This window comes from Mya arenaria, chromosome 11 (assembly GCF_026914265.1).
Source record: "Mya arenaria isolate MELC-2E11 chromosome 11, ASM2691426v1".
Taxonomy (NCBI): domain Eukaryota; kingdom Metazoa; phylum Mollusca; class Bivalvia; order Myida; family Myidae; genus Mya; species Mya arenaria.
The window spans coordinates 16,503,056-16,517,899 of NC_069132.1; the positions used below are offsets into that span (position 1 = coordinate 16,503,056).

At 34.2% G+C, this 14,844-nt stretch overlaps 1 protein-coding gene across 2 annotated transcripts; it reads right to left on the reverse strand.

Annotated features, from left to right (window-relative positions):
* Nucleotides 1-2,108: 2,108 nt before the first annotated feature.
* LOC128209989 (transcriptional adapter 2-beta-like) lies at nt 2,109-14,775 on the reverse strand. 2 transcript variants are annotated; one of them, XM_052914272.1, is made up of 16 exons: nt 14,549-14,775; nt 14,372-14,431; nt 13,262-13,362; nt 12,823-12,914; nt 12,564-12,617; nt 12,203-12,306; nt 11,827-11,899; nt 9,740-9,947; nt 9,400-9,479; nt 7,442-7,513; nt 6,639-6,706; nt 6,318-6,376; nt 6,101-6,132; nt 5,753-5,862; nt 4,086-4,148; nt 2,109-3,788 (listed from the first exon to the last, which is right to left on the reverse strand). In XM_052914272.1, exons 1-16 carry the CDS (start codon nt 14,639-14,641, stop codon nt 3,666-3,668), a joined length of 1,392 nt encoding a protein of 463 aa, XP_052770232.1. In that variant the 5' UTR covers nt 14,642-14,775; the 3' UTR covers nt 2,109-3,665. The 2 variants fall into 2 exon arrangements, with proteins under 2 accessions (XP_052770232.1, XP_052770233.1); XM_052914273.1 differs by lacking the exons at nt 2,109-3,788; nt 4,086-4,148 and adding an exon at nt 4,837-5,194.
* Nucleotides 14,776-14,844: the final 69 nt, after the last annotated feature.

Here is a 14,844-nt window from a genome sequence, read left to right on the forward strand (position 1 = left end):
ATCACATGAAAGGGAGCCAAACTTGAGGCAGGTTGTTTGTCAGAGGTTTTCTGTATAATATTATATAATCACAGTCAATTGAATAGTTTTATGACAACCAGTGTTGTGGTCATTATCTTGATTAAGGATAGTCTGGTGTCAAATTTCCACGTTTTGAAAAGGCGATACTTCTACTATACACAGACTGCTGCTGTTTGATGTTCCCCGAACTGTAACACTACTGATCAATGCTTCAAAACATCTACAGGCTTAGTAGTATGTGGTGAACATTTGTACAAACAAGAGGCCCAAAAGGGCCTATGCTCTACTGGCATGGCTTTTGTGGTCATATCAATCCAGAGCATGTATGTATGGGTAAAAGGCAACAGACATATAGTTTATGTTTTGTGTTTGGGTTACCTGAAAACGTAGCACGTTCAACATCTGAGCCCAGAAAGTATTGTAAGCAGATTAGTTGCATGAACTATTTTAATATGTGCCAAGTAAAAGTCATCTGACAAAAAAAATGCTTTCAAAACTGTACTCATAGTAAAATTTTCTGTAGTTTTAAAAGTTAAAAAAAGTTGGTCAAAAGGTCAAAGTCAAGGGCATCCTAGGACAACATTGATCAATTTGAACAAACATTCACAATCAATTGTGCTGAGATGGATGCACGAACACACAAAAAGATTTTCAAACCTTTCCAGATTTATGTTTACCAAACCTGTGAACCCTGGGTGTGGCCAGTAATGACACCAGGTGCATAACTTAAACATTCACAACCAATTTTGTTAAGATGAATGCGCAAACTACAGAACTTAAAGCTAAAAAATGGCCTTTGGGCTTTCAACAAGAACAAGGCAGAGTAATTCACAAAATCAACTGCAGAAGCAAAAAGCAAATTTTCTCTCAAAATCCTAGACTTGCAAATTGTCTCCCTTAACTCTAGACTTGAATTAACATATACATGTAAACTTGGCTAAAAATAGAATTCGCTCATGCAGACCTGGCTAAAAATAGAAAGCATTTCTTTAAAACTTTCATGGCCCATAATCTAGGCATTCATGGGCGGATCTTGCTGGTTTTCGAAAGGAACCAAGCTTTAATGGATATCTAGATACTGTACAAGTTTCATCGAGATATAATCAAAACTGAAGACTGTATCGTGTTCACAACCAATTGTTTACACAATAGCATTTTTTATACTATCAAGGGCCATAATCTAGGCATGCATGGGCGGATCTGGCTGGTTTTCGAAAGGAACCGAGCTCTAATGGATATCTAGATACTGTACAAGTTTCATCGAGATACAATCAAAACTGAAGACTGTATCGTGTTCACAAGCAATTGTTTACAGACGCACGGATGCACATACTACGTACACATTACCATCGCATAAGCTCTTCTGGCCTTTGGCCAGTAGAGCTAAAAAAATGAAATTATTCAAGCAGTCCAGAAATTGCGGATCAAACATAAATGATAACTGGCCATAACTTCACTATGACTTTAAACTAACATCTCCATCCGGGTTGAACAAAATTTTAAAAAATCCAAGTGCTTTGATGGACACCGCTTAGCATCATCTTTGTGGCGAACATTTTACAGCTAATTCAATCAGTGTTTTAATTGCATTTGCATTAATTACACTGCCAACATAAATACAATTCTACAGAGGACTATTTAATGAAAGAAGACGTCATGTTAACCTTTTGTAATTGACTTAATGACATGGAATAAAAACTTCTCTAAGATTCGACCTAGTGACCTTTGTTTTTGACCTGTTCATAAATGTTCAGACAAGTATTCTGACAAAGTTTCATAACAATTGGATAAAAACTATATTGACTTTAGAACATGGAATAAATCTTCCTGATTTGACCTAATTATTGACCTGAGGTGACCCATATTCATAAATCTTAAAGACAACATGTAGAGTATACCGGCAAAGTTTCCTAACAATTGGATAAAACCAATGACTTATGAAATACAGAATTGTTAACGCCCACCTGTTTTTCGCCATTCTGTAACTCGTAATTTTTTGTTGAAAATACGACTAATAATATTAATATGCTTCTCATTAAAATAACACTTTCTTTCAAGAACAATGGATACAATACAAACACAGCTGATAAATATTTTTAAATTTTATTATTTTTTCTCATCATTTTAGCTTTTTTTGAGCAATTAGCTCCATAATGACATAGTATAAAACTGATGTGCAATAGAAAACATTATATGAGGATGAAGTGAACCATTTGAGTGTATGCCCATCTTTAGGTTAAAAACATACTTCATACATTCATATAGTGCATTTAGATGCATCAAGCATACACACAAAGAATAAAAAAAACACAAATAAATTGAATAAACAGAAACCGCTTTGGAAATATTGAATCTGCCTGGACAGGACGTAAATCTATTTGGTTGAATAAATAGTATTTTCAAGATGCATTTAAGTTTGAAACATACAAATTTTAAGAAAACTATTATATAATACTCATTTGATAATTATATTAAATACATCTATGTAATTAACCGTAACATATAAACTTGTACTCAATCATCAAGTATAAATCAACAAAAATAAATACTAGTAACTGTTTCACTAACAGCATATTGTACATACTAAGCTGTGCGAGAAACCAAACAAAGACACCTTTTATACATCCATACATAAATAAATATAAACATTCAACACTTGAGTAAAAATAATAACTAAAATATGACAAGTTATATCAAGGTGTACAATTGACATTCTATAGCAAAAATATACATTACTTTTTTCAAGAAAATAGCTTCATAGGTTTTGTAACTTTATAACTTCCAAATTTATAAAATAACAAGGCATAGGATTAAAATGTTCTGGTTCTTTTTCATGGCAATATATTTTGATTTTGAAGTAAAACAGAGTGATTTGAGCGAACACAAACGCTCGTCTTTTCGGGCATAACTGAACAATTGGTAAAGCCGGAATAATGGGTCTTGCTGTACATGTACGTATTGTCTATGGCAATATGTGCACCAAGTTTTATGTAAATATCTTGAATGGTTTTCAAGGCAATGCCATAGTTGAAGTTTTTGTGCGCTGACAACCAACACTAACAATATCTTCGAAAAAAATGGAGATTCAAAAATGTTGAAACAACTGACTATGAGAACAAATGGATCTGTAATGAGAGTTGATTAGATGACCAATGATGCAATGAAGGAAAAATGCAGGGATATCTGAACACAATATCTGAATATCAGATGTGGTACTTAGTTTATCTTGCACAAACCAATGCAAGCATCACCTACAGAGTACTCGCACAGACTTCACCTTGGAAGCCATACCTATATGAATAAATATTGTATACACTCCTGGGTACATTCCAAATAAAAACACATGTCCAATACCTCAGACAACAGCAAATTAAATACACTTAACAGTCTCTGTTCATTTCTTTTAACCTTCCAACTATACAGACATTGACCTAAGCAGTATAAAAACATTCCAGCAGCTTGTTCACTGCTTCTAGAATCCACACATGGTACATACACAATAAAAAGACACAGACATGGAACCCAACAGTTAACAACCCCTGCCGGTGGTGCAGGGCATCATTCCGGGGGACCGGCTGTGTGGACAGTGGGTATCACAAACATGGAAGGAGGATCAGTATATCACAGTGTGCTTGTCAGGTAGCTCAAACATGGCCTATCCAGCCATTGTCCTCAAGGAAACTCATAATGCGTCGACGGTGAGTCTTGTCCTGGTCGCTCGGGTAACGCAGCTTAACCGGGAAACCATTACGCCGCTGAAGGTAATCCTGGAACATACAGACAAGATGATGATGCAGGGTAGATTTCAATTAATTTATGTAAAACTAATAAGGTGTTGTTACGCATTCTTAAAACTATATCACTGCATCCTTTTTCCTCTGAACAAAGCATGATTAAATCATGAAATAATTGTATAACAAAATGCTGTATGTAAGCTACACCTGTATCTTCACATCTTTTTTCGTGACAAAATTAAGATTTTTCTAGTATATCCCAGGGTACATGAAAGAGCAGAATGTTATAACGCAACAAAGCAATGTGAGTAATTAAGCTCAAATAGGTACCTTCACAATACAGGTTTTGACGGTCATGTAATTGGCTGGAGTCATCCCAATCGAGTTACAGAGCTGAAGAAAAAACAATCAAGTTACAGAGCTGAAAAGATCAATAATCAAGTAACAGAGCTAAAAAGATCAACTAACGAGTTAAAGAGTTTTAAAGATCAACTAACCAGTTACAGAGCTAAAAAGATCAACTTACGAGAAACAGAGATAAAAAGATCAACAAACGAGTTACAGAGATAAAAAGCTCAACAATCGAGTTACAGAGCTTAAAAGATCAACAAACGAGTTACAGAGCTTAAAAGATCAACAATAGAGTTACAGAGCTTTAACGATCAACAGACGAGTTACAGAGCTAAAAAGCTCAACAATTGAGTTACAGAGCTTAAAAGATCAACTAACGAGAAACAGAGGTAAAAAGATCAACAGACGAGTTACAGGGGTAAAAAGATATAAAAAAAACGAGTTACAGAGCTAAAAAGATCAACTACCGAGAAACAGAGATAAAAATATCAACAAGCGAGTTACAGAGCTAAAAAGCTCAACAATCGAGTTACAGAGCTAAAAAGCTCAACAAACGAGTTACAGAGGTAAAAATATCACATTTACAGAGCTAAAAAGCTCAACAATTGAGTTACAGAGCTTTTATTAAAGATCAACTAAAGAGAAACAGAGGTATAAAGATCAACAGACGAGTTACAGAGCTAGAAAGGTCAACTAACGAGAAACAGAGGTAAAAAGATCAACAGACGAGTTACAGGGGTAAAAAGATATAAAAAAAAACGAGTTACAGAGCTAAAAAGATCAACTATCGAGAAACAGAGATAAAAAGATCAACAAGCGAGTTACAGAGCTAAAAAGCTCAACAATCGAGTTACAGAGCTAAAAAGCTCAACAAACGAGTTACAGAGGTAAAAATATCACATTTACAGAGCTAAAAAGCTCAACAATTGAGTTACAGAGCTTTTATTAAAGATCAACTAAAGAGAAACAGAGGTATAAAGATCAACAGACGAGTTACAGAGCTAGAAAGGTCAACAATCGAGTTGCAGAGCTAGAAAGGTCAACAATCGAGTTAAAGAGCTAGAAAGGTCATCAATCGAGTTACAGAGCTTAAAAGATCAACAAAGGAGTTACAGAGGTAAAAAGATCAACGGACGAGTTAAAGAGCTAAAAAGATCAACGGACGAGTTACAGAGCTAAAAAGATCAACGGACGAGTTACAGAGGTAAAAAGATCAACGGACGAGTTAAAGAGGTAAAAAGATCAACAGACGAGTTACAGAGCTAAAAAGATCAACGGACGAGTTACAGAGCTAAAAAGATCAACGGACGAGTTAAAGAGGTAAAAAGATCAACGGACGAGTTACAGAGGTAAAAAGATAAAAAAAAAACGCGTTACAGAGCTAAAAAGTGCTGAAAAGATCAATCAATGATTAACTAATAAATTAATCTGGGTCAAGCAAATACATTTGAATGTCTGAAGAAACTGTGCAAGAAATCGAACGAAGAAAAAAGAAAATTATCACATGATTATATTTCCTCATGATCATCTGTTTCCTAACTTTGCAAAGAACAGTAATACAACAATACTCCGTAAGACCATGAAGTACAGTAGCAAGCTTAAACTTTTTAGGTTGCATATTTCTATGCAATATATGCAGCATTTACCTTTTTCTCTGTGCTAGAGAGCAGGTCGTATCCGGGACAGTGTGACATTTCCCGAACAACCTTCCAGTCTTCGTCACCGCTGTTTGACCAGCCGGAACACAAGGGCTTTTCTGAGAGAGAACACATTCATTAATATGCATTGTAACTTATAGGAACTTAATTATGATTTACAACAAACTTTCTGGATAACTAAATCTGTACCATACAACCAATATTAAGTAACCAAAGCATAAATACTTTAAATAGTTCTTACATATTATGAATGACAAATAAAAGAAGAAACCAAGTTCAAGTTCTGCTTAACTCTCAATAAAAAAACTTTTATTGAAAAAGATTTAAATGACTTACCGTTTTCGTCTATGAGTATATCGAAGTTTTCGCTGAAACATAGAATAACATAAAATAACATCATGAACTTGAGCACATTGAAAACAAGGCTTTATATCCAATATTCATAAATAAGTCCCGCTCGTTTTTTTCTTTTACATACATGGAAAATATACTTTTATAATTTAACAATATTTAGTGCAAATTTGAAACAAGATAAATCTATGAGTATTCTCACCTTCCGGCGGTAGTGTTTTTTGAACCCGTTGAATGCCGTTTTTGTGGAGGGAAGTTTGTCTGAAACAATGTTTGCTAATGAAAATTCACACAATTATTATTTCAATTAAACAATGAGAAAATGCTCATTTATACACATACATTTGTCAGTAAGTATACTCTTCTGAACAACATATATGCATTTCAACATAGGACTTACAAAAACACAATAAAATGCAGTGACTGTGACATTTAGAACGGTAATGGAGGTGCAGCATCTGACGGCGTTAGCAAGATTACAAGCAGAACAAGGAAAGAAACTGATGACAGTTTGAATACTCACTAGCTTTTTAAATTTGGTATCTTTCTTTTTGTCTCTTTTCATTCTTTCTTCCTCAAACTTTTCTAATTCTGTGAAATATACGGAAACTAGAATTATTTAAAAATCTGGATTTTACCATTTATAGAGAAGGTAATAAACCATTTTGACCAATAAGAACTATTTTTTTAATGTATGATTTTAGTTCAATGATACTTAAAACAAGAGCAACACATTTGGATGCCAACGCTCGTCTGTTTTTCTCAGATATAGAAGGGTTACTAGTTACTACTTGTGAGATGGTGAAGCCAGAGCTCCTAGATCAGTCACAGTTAACAAATGTACCAAGTCACAGGTCAATATATCAATCAGTTTTTTGAGATGGTCAAAGCTTTTCGTTTTTCCCCATCACCCCTGACAACACCATCAGGACCATGATTACTACCTAGATTATAATATTTCTTTTAAAAACAGACGAGCTAGAAAAAAAGCTCATTTGACTATGAAAACGTTTGCTTTTATCAATATTTGCTTCCTTTTGGCCAATTTGGTTTAAAAATAGAAAATTTGAAACAAAAACAGTTACCTAGATACCAAATTTATAATTGTTTAAAAAAAACACCACGCTTAAAGGTAAGAAATCCAAAAAGAGACACTTTTTTTTCTTTCAAAACTGTCAAAAGTCTCTTGAATGCAGCATAGTGAAACAGATCATCATCAAATGGCTTACTGTGATTAGATTAGCGTAGTGAAAAAGATCATCACCAAACAGCTTTCTGTGATGAGTTATTGATCATTAGCAAACATGGCACAACGGTGTTACATACCTTCCAACTTGGTGATTCCATTTTTTCTGAGGTGGATTAACTCCTTTATTCTTGCTTTCAATTCTTTTTCCTCTGAAATATAAGAAAGATCATTTCAATTAAAACTGAAAAGGTAAAACATTCAAGTACAACTCAGTTGTGTAAATGTATTTAGTGTTTTAGCTAAAGCGGAATGGAAGGGCGGCCCGCCCTGCCCTTTTTTGACTCCGCCCCGTTGCCCCTTTTTACATGCCCTGTCATATATTTTCCGCCCCCTTGCGCCCTTCTGGCCATTCAGATCGTTGTTTATCACAAAGTTACGCCCTAAAAGTATTTCATTGGTCAATGTCGCTGTTTCCTAATCTGTCACAGATCAGTGCGTGCTAAGGCACACGACCGTCATCACCGCGGGTTGGATTAACGGTAATTCACGCTTATAATCATGGTGCTAATTGCTGTTCATTATGACACATTATTCCTTGTCTGAGACATCGAAGTTGTACCTCTAAATGTCGATCTTTGATGCCGATGTTGTTACAAATTTATTTAATTTAGCCATTAATAATCGCATATCTCCTAATCACATAATTGGGTCGTCTATCATCCAATTATCGAAACGTCCCATGTTAACCAATCAGAGAAGACACTGGTCAAATGATTAAAAGTTTGTTAAATTGCGCTAGAAAAAGCGAAGAATTGATGAAAAATGTTGTCAAACATTAGTAAACAATTGATACTTGCAGTGTAAAAACAAGGCACACTTTTTAGAACATTGTTTTGTTTGAAGCAGACGGTCATTGAAAAACAGAAGGTGGCGCTAAGAAAATCAAATACTCAAAACTTCATGACCAATATTTGATAGTTTTTGTTTTGAATGTTCATAATGAAAATTTGTTTTGTAATCTCAAAACTTTTTTATTTGCTTTATATAGCGTTTACTTACAGAATTTTTCCTCATTTGTACGATGTTTAAAAGTAAAAGATTCGGCGAGTCACCGCCATTTTGTCATAACATTTTTCGGAGTTTATTTCTCGATTTTCTAGTTCTATTATTAAGTGTTAGTGAGTTTTCAATGAAGGATAGAGAGTTTAAATGTTATTTTGTTTTAAAATGTCAGCATATTGAACTTTATTTAACCAAAGACAAGTAAACAACAGCAAAGCTGAATGTGACATTCGTACCCTATCCTGATCGTACCAAAACAAGATTCGCCCCCTGCACTTAAATAACAGCTCATATAAAGGCCATTCTGATTGTTTCAAATGGTATTTTTTAAATGTCTTTGTTTTTATTTTAGACGCTTTTTGGAGGTAAACTATACATTGCAAAAAGGAGACTCTAGACAAGTACACTTTTGATAGGCCAAAAAAGAACACTTTTTTTAACATTCCATCTAGTAAAACCAAATGTGAATTTAAAGTTTTGTGGCATGGCACAATATTTATCTCAGGTTTTACGATAAGTATCTCTTCTCCTTAAAGTCTCCCCACTTCTCCCTAATTTGAAAGGTGGGAGAAGTGACTTCTCCAAAAAAAATCAGCCTTGTGAGAGCCCTGGTGACAACAACCCAAGATGTTAAAGAAAGTGTCTGAAGTGAAAATGAACAAGAAAGAAGAATTAAGAGTATTCTGTAGGGATATTACTACAATGTGTGCATGAACATGCATGTACTTTGGTAAGGTACATGGTCGTTTTACAACAATACAAAGCTAATATTGTGCGCATTGTTTTCCCATTTAAGAAAGCACCATGCCCCTATTTTGGCCCACCCTGCCCTTTTTTGGCCCACCCTGCCCTTTTTAATTCCTGGCTAAAACACTAGTATTGACAAATATGTCTAATGGCTTATGTAAATATTTGCCAGACAACGATTCTAAGATGCGACATTACCAAACTAATAACAGTACCTTAGTTTTTTTTCTTCGAAAACATACACTTCAGTTCAACTACATTGGAAAGTTTTAAACCTAGAACTTACTTTGATGGTTTTCAAGGAATTCCTCATGTTCTTTACAGGAATGGCACTGAGCAAATGGTTTCATTGTTTCCTCCAAATCACTGAAATAAATTGGTAATTGCTGCATTTTTTGTTATAATGGCTGTACAGTAAGCATTACCCTTAGTGAGGCATTTATAACCTGAATAAAATCTAGCAAGGTTTCTCGGAATGCACACATGACATAACAGTTTGTCATTTCTTGAAATCTATTTATTTCATGAAATTTTAAAATCAACCCTTACACGAGTATGGAATGACCCTATTGAATTTAATGGGGTGTGATGGCAACAGTATATTTCAGATAGTGCATTTGACTTACCTGTCCCATTTAGCTTGTTTTTTCTTCACAGCAGGGGACTTTGGATGAGGTGATTTGGCAAGTTTGACTCCAGGAGTGGCGGCTGCTAGAGTGACAGCTGCAGCCTGAGCACACTCAGTAATCAGCCCGTAATCTCGTGCAAACTGTTTCCGTCTGTCACGCTCTTTCAATCTTAGTCTGTATCTTTCTACATGAGCTAGTTTTATTGCTGCAAAAAAAATAATATATAAAACATACTTAAAAACACTGTGTTGGAATCTGGACAAGCCAACCCACAAAATGCAAGTGATATTTCAATTTTGCCTGTGACTTTTTGACACAAAATTCTGTTTAATCAATGATAACACTTTGGAGACAACATAGTGTGATGTATAAACATGCATTTTGTGTCTTCTAAAAAATGCTGGACCAGCTTATACATGTGAAATACTTGGTATACCATAATGGTATGAAATCAATGGTCTGCAATCATACTGGAAAGGCAATCTTTTGGAGATTAAATCAAAATGAAGCAGCTGTCTATGTATTTGGTAAGGACATTTAATATCTTGATAAAGAAATAGATCTTGGTTTTGGGAGTTTGCAAATAAGCACAAAGGCTACCTGCAAATCCATAGTACCGTAATTTTTTTCGTTGTCCGAATTCATAGAAAATTACCATTTTTACATTTTATCTACATACATGTATGTTAAACCCGCCTTTTTTCTTCATGTTTGCATTTTACCACTTATTAATTTATCCATAGTTATCAATGGTTATAAACTTATTTATAACGCCTATAATTGTAAATCCTTCATCAAATTAATTAAAATCTCAATCACCATTTTATACATGCATTGAAATGAATAAACACCTATCGGCTTCAGATCAAACAGTCACACTGTGTGAAGTCACATAACTCACAGTTATACCCACAAGGATCTCGTGGAGAGCATGGACATTGTTATGCAGGATTAATGTGTCTGAGGGGTGTTTTCAATTGTAACTTAAGTATTGCATTTCTAAATATCATTGAATGTGTTGACTTTTATTGATGTTTCAATGAGTATATCTGTACGATTAATGCTTCATACAGTCTATAAATGTGGTACAAGTTTCAAAGTTTATTGACAGATCGTTTTACAAACATGTCATGTCTTTGTTTTCTTAATCCCTTGATTGCCCTGTTGTTTCTTTAATCCTCCAATAAATATATCACACTTCCTTTTTCTGCAGGCAATAAATCGTTTAGGATGATTAGTAACCAATTAACTTGTAGTGGTGTATACGGTTAGGTAATTTAGCCAGGCAAATACATTGTAAGGATAAAGATCAATAATCATTGTCTGTGAAACTTAGTAACTGTGAAAGTTATGATCGATGTCCTTTGGGTGTCCAGAAATTAGGTACGCAAAATAAATTATTTTTGAAAATAATTATGGGTGTCCGAATTTTTAGAGTGTCCGAACTCTAAGGTGAATTACAATACCATACCGCCATACTGGTTGGTACCAACAAAAACGATGTAGTATTTTTAACATTTCAGTGTCATTATTAACAGTGTCAAATTCATATTGAAGCATTTTAAATGTAGAAATTTTACAACAAAAAAAACACATAAAAACGGACTCTGCATGCTACACGTACATGAAAAGTAATTGATTTTGTGGATATTTTTAGCCTTTTAAGTATACAATGTCAGATATCTTTACAATTAACTGCACTGCAAGTAGATCTCATAGTAATTTCAAATTAGCAGCTAAACTTTATTCTATGGAATCATTATCATTTATGCAAAAATACACTTCACCGGCTATCAATTCAAACTAAGTATAAATACAAAATCCACTTTAAAACACAATTAATTCTTTTATTAAAAAAAAAATATGAACTACTTAAACTGATGTACTGGCGTACATCTGAGGTTGTTTTCAGTGCAACTTAACAATTCTATTGAAAATTTCATTTATATGTAATTCATTGACCAGACAAGCTATAATTAAGGAAACAATTAGCCTCAAATCAATGTCCTCTTTGTGCATTTGAACAAGGAAGAAATGAACACATGAGTGTTTGTATTGTTCTATTGTTGAAAGTGTTAGCTCACCAATATCTAAATCATCATCATCATAGTTCACCATCAAGCTGCTCACTAGAGTCTCTGCATCATTGTCATACTCCTGCAAAAATAGTCAGTAAATCATTGAAAAAAAAAAAAACCCATTAATACTCAGAAAGTGACAGGATATCTATAACTTGTTATTATAATGAACAAACTGGATTAATACACACACTGACAGCATTAACAATTTTCAAAGATTTTGGAGAGTAGAAATGATGATTTGAATCGGTTGGATTTACATTCATTCTGATTTAATTTTGCTGAATGTAACCTTGATGTTGGGAAGAAAAAGTGGTCATTTTGTTCTTTAAAAAATATTTCTTAAAATCCTTACATTGTTCTTTGAGAAATAACAAGTTACCCGTTCAAAGTCGTCCCTGAGTGGCATGTATCCCAGGGCGTGCTGCTCTGGAAGACTCAGGTCCACGGGATGGACGGGGGTTGAGATACTTGGAGACAGGGGACCTGCAACACTCAACACATATAACAATGCAAACATACATATAAAACTGTCAACACAAAATGACTCAGTGTCTGGTCACCACCTTGTTTTCAACTTAGAATTGACTCTCCAGATCAACAGACAACAACTTATGACATGTACAACAGAATGGTTTTAAATAACGTTTAGTACACAGGTTTTAGACATCTTAATGAAAGCCATGCTTATGTCTAATTTGGTTTAAAAACACATTTTATTAGTAATATAAACTTTCCCTTACCATCTGGACAAGTGTGGTCTGTAACCTTCGGAGTTGGGTCAAACTGGTATGTTGCTGAAAAAATAATCGATGTTACGATATTATAACAATCGAAGCAACACAATCCATGCATATTGTGACAATCATACACATTTCACACTGATATTATATTCAAATAACATGGATAAACAACAAGTTGATTAATTTTAAATATGCAAATCAAAATATCAATAATAAATTAAACTTGGTTTTATGATCGTGTAAAATCATTGTCACTAACCTTTTCCAACGTTTCCTTTGATGTAATAGGAGTTATAATGGTATTCACTCTGCTCTGGACTCTTGCTTTCCACATGATTTGCCACATCTTCCCTGTGATATGAAATATGTTACATAAACAATCTTTAAAACAAGGAAATAAATAAATACTACCTAAAACGAGATTTTCTTCAAGGTAACTTGCAGAAACTAAATTTATCCCTCTGATTTGTATTGCATTGTTATTGTAGAGAAAAGACAGACTACAGTCCCTTTTTTCATTCCAAATGTGTTTTTCTAAAAGCTTCTTTGAGTAAAGAAAGCATTAGAGTAGACAAGGTGTTTGTCAACAATTGATACATTCATTTGAAAAATAAGTTACATTTGATATAAAACAAACATAGTACATTAACCTTTTAAGAATTATGTTTAAATAAAATGAGTGTATCAACAACCAATACCAGTTTCCAAATCCAAACTGTTCTACAGCATCCAGTAGCATTGTTTCTTCCGCCAGAGTCCATGGTACCTCGCAGCTAAAAGCACCAACTACAGGACCCGTCTGCAAAAGAGGACTTTAAATAATTATTAAGATAAAATAATTTATAAAGCCTTTAAAGATGCTGTGGGAAAATAGAAAGCATATATGTATTAAAGGCTTTGCCAGCAGTCAAACTATGAGAACAAGCCACAATTTATTTATCGTCTGATACTATACATGACAGGGTAACATAAGCTATGATCAATCACAATGTATATAATTACAGGAAGTGACATTCACTTTTTTTGTAAGGTGACCGACAGGATCACCTACCGCCCAAAAATGGTGACCTATAAAAAAAACAGAGTGTGCTGCAATATTTTCCCAACAAACAATGTTATATGTTTGAATACATATAATTTATTGTTTTAATAAGTCACACAATTCATATCATGAAAATGTGTGGCAGAATTCTCGGTCAGACATTAATTAGACAAACGGACCGGTCTGTTGTTTTGCTTGGACTTTCTTTAAGATAATGTCATTATTCATTGATTATTCATAAAATTAAGGGCTGACAATTAAACATGATATTGTCATGTTTTTAACGCAGATTTCCTTCTCTGTATGTACATGTACAAGCCAAATACTGCAGAAAAAAACACTGGCCCATTTAAACCAGGCAGTCAGTGTCTGCTATACATGAAGAGATTGCTATATTGTTTATCAATATAGAAAAGCTTTGTAGTAATTTCTGTTTTCATTGGACAATGAATAAAATATATAAAATCAATGCAGTGGCAAAGTGTTTCTATAAGGTGACTTGTCGGGTTCCCTAGCCAATTGGCTGTGGTAATACTGTAAAAAAAAACGGGCGTCTCGGGTCTCCGCCAAGTTTGTGCCGAGACCAAATATTGGCAACCAGAATCGATACTAACACACATAATTGATACTGTATCGCTGCAGAATGCAGTACAAAAAACAACCACTGATTTAGTTGGGTAAATATATCTATTTACTATAATGGAAGGGGAGTTGTATGAAGTGAACTTTTCAAAGTGAAAGTAGAACATCAGAAGTGCCGCCATACCGATATGCTATACTGGTGATCACTTCTATGATTTGCGACCTCTGCACCAAGTGAGAAGCACTGAAATCATATAAATGCATGTTTATCATATGTTTAATATACATTCTGCTTTACAAAATCGTATAAATTCAATGCATATCGGCTAAAATTAGAAAAATCCACGCCGTGACGTCACACCTGTAAACAAAGGTCGATATTTTGGCAGTCCAAGCATTTTATTCCATGGCCCTTAATTTCGCTTTGGCAGTTATTGCACTCAAATACTGACATTATAGACGAAGAATTAGGGATTATTCTATCATCTGGCGATTGTATTTTGAACGGATTGGTTCAGAAATATGAGTAATTTGGACAAATGTCTTCTCGCCGCATCTTTGTTCCTTCTCCTAAACTGTCTGACGTCACATTTCCCACAATGTTTTCCATTTCCGGTTATTGAAATTTTAAACGTTGTGAAAATTACTTTATATTTT